Here is a 17,773-nt window from a genome sequence, read left to right as displayed (position 1 = left end):
CACCTGTATCTGGGACTCGTGTCTGGGGGGGCCAAGGTCCTGATGGTGTTTTGTTCGCCTGCCCTGGATATGCCAGCGCAGAGCACCACAGGGGGTGGCACCTTGCTGGGATTGAGGTAAATAGAGACAAATTCATGAAGACAGTACACAGAGGTCTTAAAGGGCCTCAGAGTCCCTGGATGACGGAGGAGGCAATTTATGCTGAATGAAGCTGCAGTTAAGTGGGAGACAGGAACATCCTTTTAGGCAAAATCTAATGACTAATATTGAAAACGAATCCCAAATTATTTGTTTAGACCCTAAAGGGGTCGTTTGACTCCCAAAGGAGTCAGGGCAGTTTACATAAAATGTAGCAAGAAAGCCGTGCAGCGGAGCAGGGGTGAGGTTATCCTGACAGTCACCCCGACTTTCCTGCACGTTTCCCAGGGCTGCGAACCTCTCCCCGCCTCTCGAAGCACGGAGAAAAGACCAGGCTGCGAGGGCAGGCCTTCCGTGGCAGTCGTGGTCAAATGCAACAGGACAACATGTCCGGCCTGGTCAGTGAAACTGTCACATCTCCTTAATGACAAAGGAGAAGCCACCACTTCCTGTCCAGCCTGTTTCCTGATGAACCCGAAAAAGGTTGGGAACCAGTTTAGGTTAGTCCGTCCTGTTTCACCCAATGAGCCCTTCCCATTTTGTGACCCACCGCCCTCGCAGAATGGGTTGCTCAGATACTTTGTTTAGACTGTGACAGTAAGTGACCCCAGAGTCACACACTCAAATCCCCATTCCATGGCTACAGGCCCTGCCGTTGGAGGGGGAGGTGGGAGCCCCTGGCCTTGCTGGTCGCCCCATCCCCACCAGTAAGTGGACATGCCCCGGTGGCCCACTACGGCTGGACACCCCCAGTGCCACTTACATGCCCGGCTTGGCTCCGGCCATCATGACCATGCGCAGAGCAATGCGCTTGTGCAGGTTCCACTTCTCCACGGCCGCCGCCACGCAGATGACGCCCACCAGCAGCAGCGTGGTGTTCTTGAAGTACTCGGCCGCCACCTGCAGGGGCCAGCAGGTCACCAGGGCCCACTCCCCCTCCATGCACCCCCCCCCATGGCCTGCCCTCCCCCACCCCTCCCCAGCATGGCCATGCCAGACTAGTCTTATCCTCAATCAGGCAAACAAGAAGCAGGGAGTTGAGGGTTATTACAGTAGCTAACTGTTATATATATTTAAAAACTTTTTGTTTTTAATTTATACATACATACATGTACACATACTACCTTGGGCAGGCTCTATGTTAAGAATTTCACAAAGATTATTTAATTAAACCTGCCAATAACCCCATAAGGTCAATATTCTTCTTCACCTTTTTAAAGATATAAAAACATTATAAATATGATTTCAAAGAATAACCATACTTATAATTTTATCTTAATCCTTAAAAATTATTTAAATAATTCTGGGTTTGTCCCTAAGTGTCATTTTTTCTTTAGCTTTTTTGTTTGTTAGAAAATCAATACATGTCCATTATGGAAAACTTCAAAATACAGAAATTTAGCCCTGGCTGGTTTGGTTCAGTGGTTAGAGTGTGGGCCTGTGGATCGAAGGGTCCCAGGTTCAGTTCCTTGGTTGCAAGTTCCTCAGTCCCGTTAGGGGTGTGTGTGGGAGGAAAGCAATTGATGTGTCTTTCGCATGTCTATGTTTCTCTCTCCTCCACTCCCATTCTCTAGAAATCAATGGAAAAACTATCTTCAGGTGAGGATTAAAAAGCAAACAAACAAATAAAAATATAGAAATTTATAGATAAAATTACCCTGAAGCCTACCCTGTTAATACTTTGGTATGTTTTTCAATTTTGTAATGTCTATATTGATACATAATTGGATTTATACAATATGTACAGTTTTATATCCTGCTCTTTTTTCTATTATATCATACCCTGCTCATTTTCTTATGAGATTTAAATTTATGTTAATGGCAGCATAATGTACCATAACATTTATTTGGCCATTTTCTTTATGTTGAATATTTAATTTAGTTTTTGTTGTTGTTTTCCTCTACTACAAATGCTTAAATTGTTAACCATATATAAATGTGATTATTTCCTTAGGATAGAGTTCTTTTTTTTTTTTTTTTTTTTTTTAATTTCTTTATTGATTAAGGTGTCATATATTTGTCCTCATCCCCCCATTCCCATCCCACCCCCCTCCCCATGGATGCCCCAACCCTCTGTTGAACTTAAGCATTGGTTAGGCTCATATGCATGCACACAAGACCTTTGGTTGATCTCTCCCCCCTCCCCCCACCCTCCCCTATCCTCCCTCTGAGGCCCGATAGTCCGATCGATGCCTCCTTGTTTCTGGTTCTGTTCTTGTTCATCAGTCTATGTTGTTCATCATTTCCCCTAGATGAGCGAAATCATGTGTCACTAGAGATATACTTATAAGAATTGAATGTGCGACGAGCAATAATAGTTATGCTGACAGGCAAACGAATCAGTCTGTAGTGAGTTTCTTTCTGGTCCAACAGTTCTTTTGAGACCCAATATCAATGTCCACCAGTTCCTTATGAGTACATGTCGGCACTGACCCCTCAGCTCTGGATGGTGGACAAATGGTGGTAATGCAGGTCCGCCTCCCTCTGGTTTGGTCTCGGCCGGATCCAGGGGCACGGCTTCACCCGGATCCAGGGGCCCACGGCCTCACCCGGACCCGGGATCCAGTCTCACTCGGATCTAGGGGCACACAGTCTTGCCCAGACCCAGGATTCAGCTTCATCCGGACCCAGGGGCGCATGGCCTCACCCGGACCCAGGGGCGCGTGGCCTCTCCCAGACCCAGGGTCGCGTGGCCTCACCCGGATCCAGGGGCCCACGGCCTCACCCGGACCAGGGACCCAGTCTCACCCGGATCCAGGGGCCCACGGCCTCACCCGGACCCGGGGCCAGGCTCACCCGGATCCAGGGGCCCAGGGCCTCACCCGGACCCGGGGCCCAGGCTCACCCGGATCCAGGGGCCCAGGGCCTCGCCTGGACCCGGGGCCCAGGCTCACCCGGATCCAGGGGCCCAGGGCCTCGCCCGGACCCAGGGCCAGGCTCACCCGGATCCAGGGGCCCAGGGCCTCGCCCGGACCCGGGACCCAGGCTCACCCGGATCCAGGGGCCCAGGGCCTCGCCTGGACCCGGGGCCCAGGCTCACCCGGATCCAGGGGCCCAGGGCCTCGCCCGGACCCAGGGCCAGGCTCACCCGGATCCAGGGGCCCAGGGCCTCGCCCGGACCCGGGACCCAGGCTCACCCGGATCCAGGGGCCCAGGGCCTCGCCCGGACCCGGGGCCCAGGCTCACCCGGATCCAGGGGCCCAGGGCCTCGCCCGGACCCAGGGCCAGGCTCACCCGGATCCAGGGGCCCAGGGCCTCGCCCGGACCCAGGGCCAGGCTCACCCGGATCCAGGGGCCCAGGGCCTCGCCCGGACCCGGGACCCAGGCTCACCCGGATCCAGGGGCCCAGGGCCTCGCCCGGACCCGGGACCCAGGCTCACCCGGATCCAGGGGCCCAGGGCCTCGCCCGGACCCGGGACCCAGGCTCACCCGGATCCAGGGGCCCAGGGCCTCGCCCGGACCCGGGGCCAGGCTCACCCGGATCCAGGGGCCCAGGGCCTCGCCCGGACCCGGGACCCAGGCTCACCCGGATCCAGGGGCCCAGGGCCTCGCCCGGACCCGGGACCCAGGCTCACCCGGATCCAGGGGCCCAGGGCCTCGCCCGGACCCGGGACCCAGGCTCACCCGGATCCAGGGGCCCAGGGCCTCTCCCGGACCCGGGACCCAGGCTCACCCGGATCCAGGGGTAGGATAGAGTTCTTAAGGTGCCTTTATAACTAACCTTAAACCTTAAAATTTTATTCAATTTAAATAACTCTAAATAATCCAAAATTCCAAAGAGTTCCAAAAATGATAATAGTAAAAGGAATACCCACATACTATCTTTCTCTCTACATAGTTTTTTGTTGTTGTTCTGAACAGTTTGAGGGTAAGTTACATACATTTTGGCCCTTTAACTCCAAATACTTCCGTGCATATTTCCTAAGAATAGGGGCTTTTGTCTTACACAACCACAGTACCAGTTATCAACTCCTTCCCACTTTTTAGTGATGAGGAAATTGAGACTGAGGCCTACTGAAAAGATGTTTCACATGTTTGGGGCCCACGGACCAACTATTCATTGATTCCCTCCCTCACTTGGCACATTCTCTTCTCGTCTCCGCTTGTACACACTGCTCAGACTTCAACTCCAGGTCAGGCCCAGGCCCTCCGAAAACCTTCCTCAGGACTCGGGACTCTAGCTTCTGACTCCAGGCTGTTCCCTCTGGGCACCATTAATTCCACGTGTCACAGAACACTGAGGGCAATGCTCGAATTGTTGCTTCGTGCCGTACTGTTTATTTATTTATTTTCTTTATTGACTAAGGTATTACATATGTGTCCTTATCCCCTCATTGCCCCCCACCCCCACCCCTACTCATGCCCTCACCCCCCTGGTGTCTGTGTCCATTGGTTAGGCTTATATGCATGCATACAAGCCCTTTGGTTGATTTCTCCCCTTTACCCCCACCCTCCCCTACTTCCCTCCGAGGTTTGACGGTCTGATTGATGCTTCTCTGTCTCTGGATCTGTTTTTGTTCATCAGTTTATGTTGGTCATTATATTCCATAAATGAGTGAGATCACATGATATTTCTTTCTTTGACTGGCTTATTTTGCTTAGCATAATGCTCTCCAGTGGATTAAAAAACTGTGGTACATCTACACAATGGAACACTATGCTGCGGTAAAAAAGAAGGAATTCTTACCATTTGCAACAGCATGGATGGAACTGTTTATTTTTTTTATGTGAACCTCTCTTGTCTCCTGATCAAATTTTAGTCTTTCCAATTTTAGTCTTTCTGTATCAATGCCTGGTAGAATAACATGCAAAGGTAGAGGCTTAATAAATATTTGTCACCCACATGAGAATTGCTCCCAGCAATGCAACCAAGACAGAGCCTCAGAGGAAAGATATGCAGAAAAGTTTAACTTCTAACTTAGGAACCCTCTTACAATGAGAAAACGAACATTTTTTAACTGTAGGAAGAGGAAATATTGAACAGAAAAGGAAACGTGACATTATATAGTGTTTGAAGTAAACAATATTTACATAATCACACTGTTAACCATTGATTAGGGAAGTAACAAAAATTGTGATATACTCATGTCGGGAGAATGAAGGGAGGAGGATCCAGGGATGTAGGAGACTTACTCATATCATAGAGCTAACATGCCCTAGCTGGTTTGGCTCAGTGGATAGAGCGTCGGCCTGTGGACTGAAGGGCCCCAGGTTCGATTCCGGTCAAGGGCACATGCTTGGGTTGCAGGCTCAATCCCCAGTAGGGGGCATGCAGGAGGCAGCCGATCAATGATTCTCTCTCATCATTGATATTTCTATCTCTCTCTCACTCTCCCTTTCTCTCTGAAATCAATAAAAATATATTTTAAAAATATCATAGGGCTAACTGAAGAATTAAAATCAGAATACATAGAGGAATGTGGAGCTTCGTACCAGGAGAAGCAGTTAGCAAATTTAAAAGTTACTAACCCAAGGGGACACCTATAATACTTGAAACAATAAAGATACATTAAAAAAATAAAAGTTATTGACCCAGGGTAGGGGGAGGTGGGGCTTGGGGAGGGTGCAGTGGGGAGGGGTGGAGGAAGGAAACTTCTGGTTTTTCATTGTGAGTATTTCAGTATTGTTTGAGCTTTAAACTCAGCATGGGACGCTTTGATAACATAAAAGTCAAAATAAAGGCAGTCGGCTCCCATTCCCCCTTCTCCCTCTTGTCCCCGTGATTTCCTTGGGTCTGGTTGATGAGTTTTGTGTAGGAGACTGGGCATCTGCCCTCGCTGTGACCATTTCCTGGAGGAAGATCCCTCTGCTTCTGGTTAAACTAGTTCTTGCCCTCAACCCCAGGCTTCACTAACACTGTCACTGTACCCCCAGAGGGCGGGGAAGGCTGACTGCAAAGGGCGGGGAAGCCACTGGGCTGGGCCCAGGGATGGAGATGCTGCCCCCTAGTGGGAGGTGGAAGCAGGCAGGGATGCCTGCAGGCAACTGCTAAGCTGAGGGCCCAGGACCTTTCTCACTGAACCCTTCCCTTCCCTTCCCTTCCCTTCCCTTCCCTTCCCTTCCCTTCCCTTCCCTTCCCTTCCCTTCCCAGGACACCTAGGAGGTGACTTTGTGGTGGAACCAGTGTTTAATTTCCTCTGTGTACCAAGGAGGGAAGTCCTGGCACTGGCCTTAAATACCTGGGCCCAGATCAGCTTAAGCAAGATGCTGGCTCTTTGCTGCTTTCTGATTTTGCTTGGTGGGCTCAGGTCTACCCAGTGCCCTCCCTGCCCCCTAGTAAGTGATGCGAAGCGCTTGGGCGATGAGCCTGGGTGTGGTTTGTGATTAGGGAGTAATGCAGGCAAGTCGTAAAGAGTGGGGCTCTGCAGTCAGCCAGGTCTGGGCTGTGAGGCCCTGGGTAAGATATCAACCTCTCTGGGCTTCATTTTCCTTTTTCTTTTTTTCTTTTTTCATCTAGAAATAAACGAGGATTATGTGAGCTCCCACCTTTTGTAAAGCTGTTGTGAAGATTAAATGGCACATGGCCACCGCACTGACAACCGGGATTCCTGGCGGTGCTTCCTGTTACTAAGTGGGCCACACAAAGGCTGACCGGGTCTGAGGCCATTGCACGTGGAGTGGGCCCAGGCACAGGACTGCCTTTCGCTTTTATAAATTAAAATCCCGTCCAATGGTGGTGTTTGTTAGCAGACTAGCCCACTGAATTTCTCTTACAATAAACACTGGAGTTCTAGGATTGTTAATGATTATGTTAATCATTTCCTAAAATGTGTTGTGTGCTCACATTTGCACTAAGCATTCTTTCCCCCCACTATCTAATTTCCAAGATTAACATGCTGTGACTTGGGAAACTCTATGATGAAGCTTGTTAGAATTATTTGCACAGAGAAGAAAGATTTTAAAATGAGTGCTCCTCCCACGAGTAGAATGCATGGTTTTGTGACATTCTCAGTGGTGGTTTATTGCCCTTTTCTGCTCTTTGGTTTTTCTCAGTGTGCCAAGTCACTGGATTTGGAGAGCAGAGGTGTTTCTGGACTGAGTTTTAGAAGGGATTGGCTCAAGGAAGCTGCTTTGAAAAGGCCGAGCAGAGTGTAACAGTTTAGAGCTTGGGTTCTGGACTCCAGGCTGCTTGGTTTTAGGGGTTGCTTGATTGTCTAGACGAGTTATATGCTCTTGGATAAACGGCCGAACCCTTGTAGCTCATCACTCCAAACTTTTCAGTGTGATTAATAATACGTGGCTCATTTACTACGTCATGACATAGGCCTTCAGTAAGATCACGCAGGCGGGCTCTTAGGCCAGTGCCTGGCATGTAGGAAGTGCTCGTAAATGTTCATTATGATCATTAAAGAAGTAAGAAAAAGCTCCAAGATGAGATTGAGGGTTAGGAAGCAGGGGTGCCAGCATGATCAACTGAAGGAATGAGAGAAGTAAGTGAAATAAAGAGCAAGGTGGACCTAAGAGACGAAAATTCCTCCAGATTTTCTTAAGTGAAGGGCAAGTGCATCGCCAGAGCTTTCAGGCCCAGCCGGGATCCAGAGGCACAAGGACAGAAATGCTGCTCAATGTAGTCCGTTAACTAACCAGTTCATCGTTAGTGAACTGCAGGTGACATCTGTTAGCGACAAGCTTTTAAAAGCATCACTTAAGACACAATTATGTATTGCTCTCTAGATAGGTTTTCAAAAAAATTTTTTAAAAAGGGGAGGGGGGAGTATAGAGTTTCCTCAAAAAATTAAATATGGAACTCCCATTTGACCTAGTGATCCCACTTCTAGGAATATATCCTAAGAAACCCCAAACACCAATCAGAATGAATGTATGCACCCCTATACTCATAGCAGTGCAATTTGCAATAGCTAAGATCCAGAAACAACCCAAGTGCCCATCAGTAGATGAGTGGATAAAAAAGCTGTGGTACATTTACACCATGGAATACTATGCAGCTGTAAAAAAGAAGGAACTCTTATCATTTGCAACAGCATAAAGGGACCTGGAGAATATTATATTAAGTGAAATAAGCCAGTCAGAGAATGACAAGTATCACATGATCTCACTCATATGTGGAATCTAATGAACAAAATAAACTGATGAACAAAATAGATCCAGAGACCTAGAAGCATGGAACAGACTAATAAATCTCAGAGGGAAGGCGGGGGAGGGTGAGTGGGGAGAGATTAACCGGGGAACTTATAAACATATATGCATAACCCATGGACACAGAAGGCCTGGGAGGAGAGGTACGGGGCTGCGGGGTGGAGGGGGTCAATGAGGGAAAAAAGGGGCACATCTGTAATACTTTCAACAATAAAGATAAATTTAAAAAATAAAAAGGGGAGGGGAGCTACAGATCTATTGCTAGAAGTTTGAGGAGAGTGGAAATCTGGCTGTTAACCTCAGACTCACACTCAGAATAGTGTGCACTCCTCATGCCTCCCCAGGAGGTAGGCCTTTCTGTCATTGGCAGCTTTCAGACGAGTACATGGCGGTTTAGAGAGGTTACTCAGCTTGCTCAAGCCTAGTCAGTGCCCAAACGGATTGCCACTCCATTCTGCCTCACTTCCAATGTGGTCCAGCCCGTTTCCGCGTGGCCATTCTCCTTGCTCATGGCCAAGGCAGACAGGGACCGGCAGGGTGTGTGGACCTGACATGGGCATTCGGTGGCTTTGGGTGGGTCCCCTGGGAATCTCAGCCAGTCAGCATCCTGCTGCCGGCCCAGCCCCCGGCTCTCTTGTCAGGTCAGCTGTCAGTGGGCTTCTGCAAATGGCAGGCCTGTCACAACCCCTCAGGAGGCCAGCAGTGGCCTCTGGTAATGGACCTATTTTGAGGTTTTTTTGGTTCATCTGAACAATTTTGCAGCCAAATCCTGTAAACCCGAGGAGGGGATGACTGGACGGTTCCCCATGAGAGAGGGAGCCCCCACCACGCCATTGCAGCTGGTTCCTGAGCTGAGCAGCCAAGTCCTTTGTATCTGGCTCTCAGCCCTTCCCAGGGGCAGGATGCTGCATCTACTGGATACCTGTGTGTGAACGCCACCTAAGCCACCTGATCTGAGGGCAGAGGCTTTCAAACCACACTCACTGCCTGTGGGGAGGGCCCAGCAGCCTGGGCTCTGGGTCCCCGTCCCTATTTGAGTAGGACTTCCTCTTCCATCCCTGTATGTATTGGGTCTCCTGAGCTTGGATGAAAGAAAATATTTTGTTGCTTAAAAAAACATTTTTTTGCAAACCGTACCCTAGAGAAGCTCAAGCAGAGAGCCCAGATGGGTTCTGACCTGGCCCCGAAGCTGGCCCGGCTCCTGCATAGCTGGGCATGCTGACATAAAGAGCCCCCAGTTCCTCCAGGGCTGTCTGAGCTGCCCCAGTGGAGGAAACTGGGCTGGGCTGTGCGCCCAGAGGCGAAGCGCTGGCTCCTTCTTCCCACAGAAACATCAGCTTGGCCTCAAAGGCTACGAGATCTAGATGTTCCTGGTTCCAGTCCCTGCTAAGGCCTGAGCGTGGAGCTCCTCTCTGGGCTGTGTCTGGATGGCTGAGGGCGGCAGGCAGCCTGGAGTTAGGCAGGTGGCCGGGCCCAGGTGTCGGCCTACATCTGCCCAGGCCTGAATGCAGGAGGGTCAGTCTCCGTGGTGAGCACAGGCCAGAAGGCAGAGTGGAGATTGGTGTATCAAATGCCCCAGGTTTAAACAAACAGAGAAAGCTGGAGTCTAGGCATTGGTCAGGAATCCAGCGGGTCAGACGTTCAGGAACAAACAGGGAAGCAGATTGATGACACCAGACCCAGGCATCACTTGGCTGTTATGGCTGTTTTGTTATCGCAGCCGGACCTGCTTCTCTTGAGCTGGCAGGAGCTGGAATCTGAACAAGACTTGCGGGGGGCCTGCAATGAAGGGCCACTGAGGCGGTGGAGGGTGTGTGTGTCTGTGCGCACTCGGGAGGGGTGGAGAGAGAGCAGAGTAATCACTCCTGACCCTGGGTGTCCTGGCAACTATCCCAAGCCCCAGCATTCAAACGAGGCTGTTTATTGCCCCAGAGACCCCTTTGCCCCCACCTCTATGCCTTTCTCCTGTAAACAGTAAATCTTAGCTAGCTTGATTGACACAGGTACTGTCCCATTAGGCCTTAGAGAACTTTAGAAGCAGATACAATGACAGTAGTGGCACATGCTGGAGGCAAAACCAAAACCTAAAAGCAAATCTAAAATATAGGTCCGAGCTCTGTATACCAGTAGAGAGAAGTATTGGCCAGATGCCCACAAGATCACAGAATCCTAAAGTCAAAGGGTCCTTAGAGTCCAACCCTCTCCCAAGCCACAAAGTCTACCTCTCGCATCCCTAAAATGGTCATGTGGCTGCACTTCCAGGGACAGGGACACCAGGACTACACATGCAGCCCCTTTCAGGCTGCCCTCCCACACAGCGGGATCTCCCTTACGGTGCTTTGATTCTTAGGTTCTGGTTTGACCTGTGAGCTGGGGGGTTGAGCTGTAGAAGCCAGAATTCATGCTCCTCTTGAGTTTTCTCTATTCCTCATGTGATTCACGTCTAGATTTTTGGTATCTTGGCTAGCTACCTCTGAATGAGCTCCTATCCAGAACCTGATGCTTTGGACACATGTGTTTGTCAATTTAGCAGATTTCAGTACATTTTGGCCAATGGTTAAGAGCACAAGTTCTGGGATCATTCAATCCTGGGTTCAAGCTTTACTATTTATTAGCTGTGTAGCCTCCAGTAAGTTACTTAACCTCTCTGAACTTCAGTTTCCTGCTCTGTAAAGTGAAGATAAAAATATTAGCCAGTTTATAGAGGATTAAATGATAGAATGCATGTAAAAGACCTCCCATAGTGCCTGGCATAAGGTAAATGCTAGAAATTCTGGCAGCCACATTGTACTGGTAGATGATGCATGCTGAGTTTGTACTCAACACAGAGCCAAGGGTCTTTTTCACACGCACTGTTAACATTTATCCTTATTAAATTTCATTTTGGCAGTTTTAGTTCATTGTCTTAGTCTGTCAACATTGATTCTGTCCCCATACAGTAGCTAGCCCATCCATCTCTGAGTCATCTGCAAATCCAATAACATGCCTTTTATATTTTCTCTTGGGCTCTCCCTCCAGTCCGCTGCCAATACATTACTCAAGAGTCTCTAGGCTCTGCTGGTCAACCAGCATTCAAGTTACTCGACTGTGCTATTGTCCAGCCCATATTGGCTCCTCTGATTGGGAAATTTTTTCCCATGGAAATTGTGTAGGCTCCAAAGAAAAAGTTAATTTATGTTCAACAACTTTTGTTTAAAAGACCAGGGAAATTATAAAGCTGTTTAGAAAAACTTCAACAAAAAAATGGTCAACATAAACTTTGGGCACTTGACTGGGTAAATTTCATTTATCTACAACATTCCTTCCTGGGGAAGTATGTAAACCCTCTGCAGTGTTGGAAAGTGAGGCGTTATTGCATAGGGTCTTCCATGTTTTTCCACATGGTTTATATTTCCTCTCTGCTAGAATAGAAACCTCTTAAGGTCTGGAGTCACTTCTATAATTTCATATCTTTCTTTCAGCACCTGAGTTCCATAGACAGAAGGCAGTCTAAGCTGTGCACATAACAAACTCCTAATTCTTGCCAACCAGCAAGTCACCATAAAAATGAGCCACTTCCAGGCACACATTGAGCTGACGGTGGGAAGCTCAGAAGCTCATCTGTGAGACTGAAAAGAGCAGAAATTATGCGTTTCATTTTTGTCACCCTCAGGGTGCCCTCAATATCCTATATCGCACATGGTAGATACAAAACTCAGAAAATACTTTTCCGAATGCTGAGTGAGTAACATGAGGGCCAAAGCCACAGTCCCAGAGTCCCACTGATCCTATTACCCACATGCCTGCCTTCATATGGAAACACCATCAGGAAACATTGCAATCAAGAAACATTAACTGAGGGCCCACATGCAGTAGACATCATACATCCGAGAGGGCGGGAATCTTGGTGGAGAGAGGAGAAGTCTGCAGAAAGTTGGTGTATCTCATGCACCATTTAAAGGCTAAAGACATCAGATAGGCTCCAAGGGAAGAGAACACTTTTAGCCAAAGTCTTTGGAGAGGCTTCACCAAAGAGGGTACTTGGGTAGGATTTTAAAGGTTAGAGGAATCAGAGAGAACTTTTCAGGGAGGAAGAGTGGTCTGAGTCATGGCAGGGGGCTGGGCAAGCACACAGTGGATTTGGGGAGTGACAAGTAGATGCTTTTTCTGGAACAGGGAGCTCCCGCTGATGCCCAGTTGGCTTTTCCCAGTGAGTGTGGCACAGGCTGGTGCAGGGGTGTGCCGGAGGCTGTGGCTCAGAGTTAACTGACTCACAAAGAGCTCTAACCCATGTCCTCACTCTTATTGTCATTTGCCTTCTAATCTGAGTTTGATGTCCAATTAAACAGACTATATTTGGCCTACACTGCTCTCTGTAGCCCAGTTGCTAAATATCGCCACAGCCACTTGGTCATACAGATAGCATAGGCTTTTGCACCTCAAATACTAAAACTTGCCCCCTGGCTCTGCCAGTGTTGTCTGTCTCCAGCCCCAGCATAGCAACACCTAACCCTTCACTGCCAGTCTTCCTTTCCTTCTTGCAAAGTCATGTTCCCTCCCAAACTACTGAAATGGGCAGTTTGATGAAGGTCACTGGTGGAGGGAGAGGAACTCAGGGTCCAGAACAGCATGTGCAAAAGCTTAGTGCTATGGGGTTGTTCTGGAGGATGAAAAACCTTTTCCTTAAGTGCTTTGTGCATCTTGAACCCTCTTTCACTGGCCTGGCATTGACCCAAGCTGGGGGCTGGGGCACAGGGGACTAACCTCGCTGGATCGGAGGACTCCAAAGAACGGGTAGAGGAAGGCAGGCACCAGGGCTGCAGCTCCGAGAGGCACGGCCTCAGACACCCAGTACACAGCGGTCACGATCAGCACGTACGCACATGAAGCCTCCTGGAAGGGGAAGAAAGTGGGTGGTCAGTCACAGGGACAGCCACTGGCACAGAATCCAGAGGAGACCCAGGGCAGAGGCAGCAGGCACCCAGACTCAGACGTGGGTACTGGGACACAGCCCTGGCAGGCAAGTGTGGTGGAAACGTGTGGGACCCGTACACAGGTGTGTGAAGTAATGGCTGCTCCTCAGGTGAACAGATGCCTGCCAGGCAGTTTGCATTGGCCTCCAACAGGGTGGCTATCGGGCTGTTAGGACATTGTAGCTCTGCTGGTCCCTGAAGCTGTGCGGGGTTAGGACCAAAACCAACCGCAGTGTTCAGGGCTGAGGTCGTGTATGTAAAGGTGGAGCTCCCAGGAGGATATTTTGATGTCAAGTTGATCGGACACCAGAGGTTCTTGGGGTAGCTGAAAGTAGGGATCAATCTGTGTGATGGGTTCACATGAGAGCTCTGACATTGTCCCATTTAGGGCCAGCTAATTCCTGCCATGGGGGGCTGTTCTGTGCATGGTACAATGTTTAGCAGGATCCTTGGCCTCCACCCACCAGATGTGAAAGTCTCTAGACATTGCCAAGTGTCCCTTGTGGGGAGAGGGAGAATCAGTGTCCTAAGTGTCTGGTTCTCATTGCTCTGGGACTCCATTCCACCTGCTGGACGCAGGAGGAAGCATTCTTTTGATAAAGGAAATAAGGAGTGCTAGGACCTGGCAGGAACGGCCTGGAAATGTACCAGTTTCCCCAGCCCACCCACTTTGCTGGTTGCAAAGAATAAATTAATGCAACATTCTTATTAAAAAAACACATTAGCCCTCCTTCCTTTTGGCCTCCAGTAATGCTGGCTTCCTGAAATGGTTAATGATCATTGGCTTACTATTGGGAGAGGTCACTGTCCAAGGGTCTTAACAATGGACTCGGGGGGCCGCTGTGTAAAAGATCCAAGCTGACTGTGGGTTCCTCAAATTATACATAGTTCTAAACCATCTGAGCTCAGGGCTGACCTGCCCTGAAGTTGGCTGGTGATCAAGGAACCTGACAAATCTTGTTCTGTTTATTTCTCCTTTGGGTTCAGAACAAGTGTCTTCACACTCTCGCACAAAAGTTACAATAGGTCGCCGTGATCAGTGAAGGTCAGCCTGAGTGATTAACCCAGCTTGGCTGATGGGCCCTTGCTCCCTCCTAACATGCAAGGATTACGGGGTTGGGGCTCGGGGAATGGGAACTAATCCCAACAATTGTTGACTGTAGCTCCCACTGAGAATTCCTCCGGGGCCAAAAGATCACAGAGAAGTTAAAATTTTTTGGAAGTGCTGATAAGACAACAGAATCACTAGTGGAAAAATAAAAAGGCTCCATTTGGGAAAGAATGCAATTTAGAGAAATACCTCCTTTGTTGTAGATATAAAACTACCCAGAGGAGTTCAAAGCCCTTTAGCCCACTGAAGGCCACTTACTCCCAACCTCTTCCTGGGAAGGAGACAGCATGGCCGCTCTTAACTCCAGTTGAAGATAAAGGGGACAGACCATCCCTCTCTGAGAAATGTTTATTCCTTCCTGAGAACTGTCAGTCTTTCTTGTTCTGGTCATTTCAGGGCCACAAGTTCAGCGAGGGGAGAAGGGGAGACAGACAGACTGAAAATGAGAGACAGAAACTTTCCTTGTGCCAGGCACAATTTTTGCTTTGAATTAGGAGAATTTGAGTAAGCCAAGGTAAACTTTTTTATTGTAACTGTTGTTAAGAATTAGAATAGGTTACCGGAGCCACCTTCACCCAGCAGTGTTAAGAACAGGAAAACCTGGCTGGTGTGGCTCAGTGGTTGAGCATCAACCTATGAACCAGGATGTCGTGGTTCCATTCCAGGTCAGGGCACATGCCCAGGTTGCAGGCTTGATCCCCAGTAGGGGGCATGCAGGAGGCAGCCGATCGATGATTCTCATCGATATTTCTACGCCTCTCCTTTCCTCTCTCTAAAATCAATCCATAAAAAGAACTGGATAAAGTACCATCACTGTCACCTGGCCTTTCCTTAGAGCAGACGAAAAACCAAGAGACCACCCTCAGAGGGCCTAGCCATAGATTCCTCACTCAGGTCACCCCTGGAATTTACAGAGACTTCCTTTTGCCCCTTCTCAACCTCCTCAGAATTCAATAGTAAGCTTATATTCAGTGAAGTTTGATTACAGAGGTCCTGTGTCCCCACATCTGGCCAGTAAATGGTAGGTAGCTCCATGTTGGTTGAACTGAATTGGGCCCCTCTGTTGGCCAACAGCTCTCTGTTATCTACCAGAGAAAACGTTCTGAGAATTCCAGGCCCCTTATCACTGCCACTGGCCAGCAGGTGTGTAGGGCATGTCAAGTATTCAGGCTGTGTCTTTAAGGGAAAGTGTTGTCATTTGTGGGTTTTTTCTTTTTTGCTCCTGTTTACAAGTAAGGGGGAGAGTTCAAAGTGGCATTCCCCCATATCAGACGTTTCCTCTGATGGGCTGGCTTCTTTCCTGGGACCTGCCTCATGGTTGTTTTTGCTCCTTTTTCACGCAGTGATATCTACTACCCCAGGGACATCCCATCCAAAACTCACTGGAAGGGGCTTGTGGTCTATGTATTTGCTGTCATAGTGATTGGGAGGCCTTTTTGAAATCTACCTCGGGAGTTGGGTGTAACTTTTATCCGCCTCCCCCCCCCCCCCCCCCCGAAGCAGGGCTTAGTTATGGAACCCCTGTCTTGTACCCTCTTCTTCGGTAACATGGTAAACTGAGTCTGGGCTCTGGTCTTAGACAGCTGGACAGGAAAAAGGGAGAAGGTCATTCTAACCCTTCCTAAAAGGTAGCTTGTCACTTTGAAGAACCATCAGAACCACAGGCGAGGAGCTGCTATCCAGGCCACTTCTCTTGGCTCCAGCCCCGAGCAAACAAGTCCATTAAGGACTAAATATCAGAATCTACAAATTGGGTGCAAGGTAGGAAGGATGGTGACCTCAAGGTGCTTTTCCGTCATCGTAGAGGAAGAAGAGCAGGGCCCTTGTTGACCCTGTGACACACAGAGAGGTCATCTTTGCAGGCCGCACTGGGTGGTGGCCAGCAGGCTGCATCCAGCTCTCAGGGCATCAGCCACCAGGCTCCATCTAGCTGTCCCGGGGGCTTTGGGGCCAACACATCTGCCCGCCTCTAACCAGGTGAACTGGCTGGGAAGCTCAGGGGTAGCGCATTTCTATTTCCTTAAGGCACTGGTCCTTAACTGGGGGCGATGTTGCCCCCCAGGGGATATTTGGTAGTATCTGGAAGCACTATTGGATGTCATAGTGGGGGGCGGGCAGTATGTGTGATTGGCACCTAATTGGATGCTGCTAATCACCCTACAATGCACAGGACAGCTACCCACCCCCCACTCGCAAATGTCACTAGTGTGGCTGTTGAGAACCCTGTCCCAACCAAAGGAGAAACTCAGTCTGAAAAAAGGGCCAAGTCAAGAAAGGGCACGTCTATTTAGTCTAAGTCCAGCTTTAAAAACATCTCTGCAAAAATTATTTCTAGACCCACACAGAGCAGAGCTCATCTGTCCTTCCCTTTCTCCCCACACTACCCCATTCCCCCTCAAGTGTATAGCTTATTTTGCCTACTTCAATAATTTATTATTTTTCTTTTTGTGGATACTTCTTACTAGTCATTGGTAACTAAGAAGCTCAAAGACGGGGTCTCGGGATGAAATGTGGGGGGCACTGCATCCTACAGTGAGTTCCCCAAGGATGGGGCTGACTTCAGGGGACACAGGGGGCCCTGATGCTGCTGTGGAGAAGAAGAGGGCAATGAGCCTCTGGTCAACATCCCCTTAAACCCGTTTGATGTTGAGTAAACAAACAAACGTGAAAAGAAAGGGAAAATGGGCCGGGAGAGCTGATCCCAGCCCCTTTTCAATCAGCGTCTCCCTGGCACTCTGGGGCCCTTATTCTACTAAAGATTTAAGCCAGTTTGTTATTAAGAAGAAACATCTTAATCCCCGCTATTGAACTTCATAGCTTAATCTTGGTTACCAAGTGACTCAGGAAGCTGCGTGGAGGGTGCTTCCCTCCCACTAACACGATTAACCTCTCTCAGCTCATTTTCCCTAAAGTCTCAGGGGTATTGGTATATGGGGGGGGGGGGGGGGGGGGGAGAGGGAGGAAGAGGAAGAGGGGAAGAGGAAGAGGGAGAGGAGGGGTAGAGAAGGAGGAAGAGGGAGGAGGAGGAGGGAGAGGAAGAGGGGAAGAGGAAGAGGGAGAGGAGGGGGCAGGAGGGGAGGGCACGGAAGGGAAGGGAGTCAAGCGATGGCCTGAGAAGCAAGCCAAGGGCAGAGCCAAAGCTGTGGTTCCTCTCCTCCCACAAACGGTCAAAGACTAGGCCATGGTGTAGGGCTGGGGCCTGTTTCTTTTTTATCAGGTCATTCGATATTTCTCCTTCAGGAACACAGAGAAGAAAACACAGAGGTCACAAACAATGAAAAGGGGGTGGCAGGGGACCAGGGCAAGATGCTGAGCTCAGCTTTCAATTCAAAGTTCAAAGGGAACTTGGGAGATGAAATGACAAATCCTGGTTATCAGAGCCGGAGACCCGCCACCAAAAGCCCGCCCCTCCTTCCCCCCCGCCCCCCCCCCCCCCCCCCCCCCGAGCCGGCTCCTCTGTCCCTCCCCACCCCTT

At 49.5% G+C, this 17,773-nt stretch overlaps 1 protein-coding gene across 7 annotated transcripts in view; it reads right to left on the bottom strand.

Annotated features, from left to right (window-relative positions):
* SLC13A4 (solute carrier family 13 member 4) overlaps positions 1 to 17,773 on the bottom strand; it is a 51,684-nt gene that overhangs the window by 27,912 nt on the left and 5,999 nt on the right. For all 7 annotated transcript variants that reach the window (XM_079785419.1, XM_079785425.1, XM_079785420.1 and 4 more), the window contains 2 exons: positions 12,979 to 13,107; positions 902 to 1,038 (listed from right to left, as the gene is read on the bottom strand). In XM_079785419.1, the coding sequence (XP_079641545.1) occupies positions 902 to 1,038; positions 12,979 to 13,107 (266 nt within the window). The remainder of the gene's footprint in view (positions 1 to 901; positions 1,039 to 12,978; positions 13,108 to 17,773) is intronic.

Source organism: Cnephaeus nilssonii (assembly GCF_951640355.1).
Source record: "Cnephaeus nilssonii genome assembly, chromosome: 12".
Lineage (NCBI taxonomy): Eukaryota > Metazoa > Chordata > Mammalia > Chiroptera > Vespertilionidae > Cnephaeus > Cnephaeus nilssonii.
The sequence above is the reverse complement of the archived record's forward strand: the minus strand, read 5'-3'. Positions and strand labels throughout refer to the sequence as shown.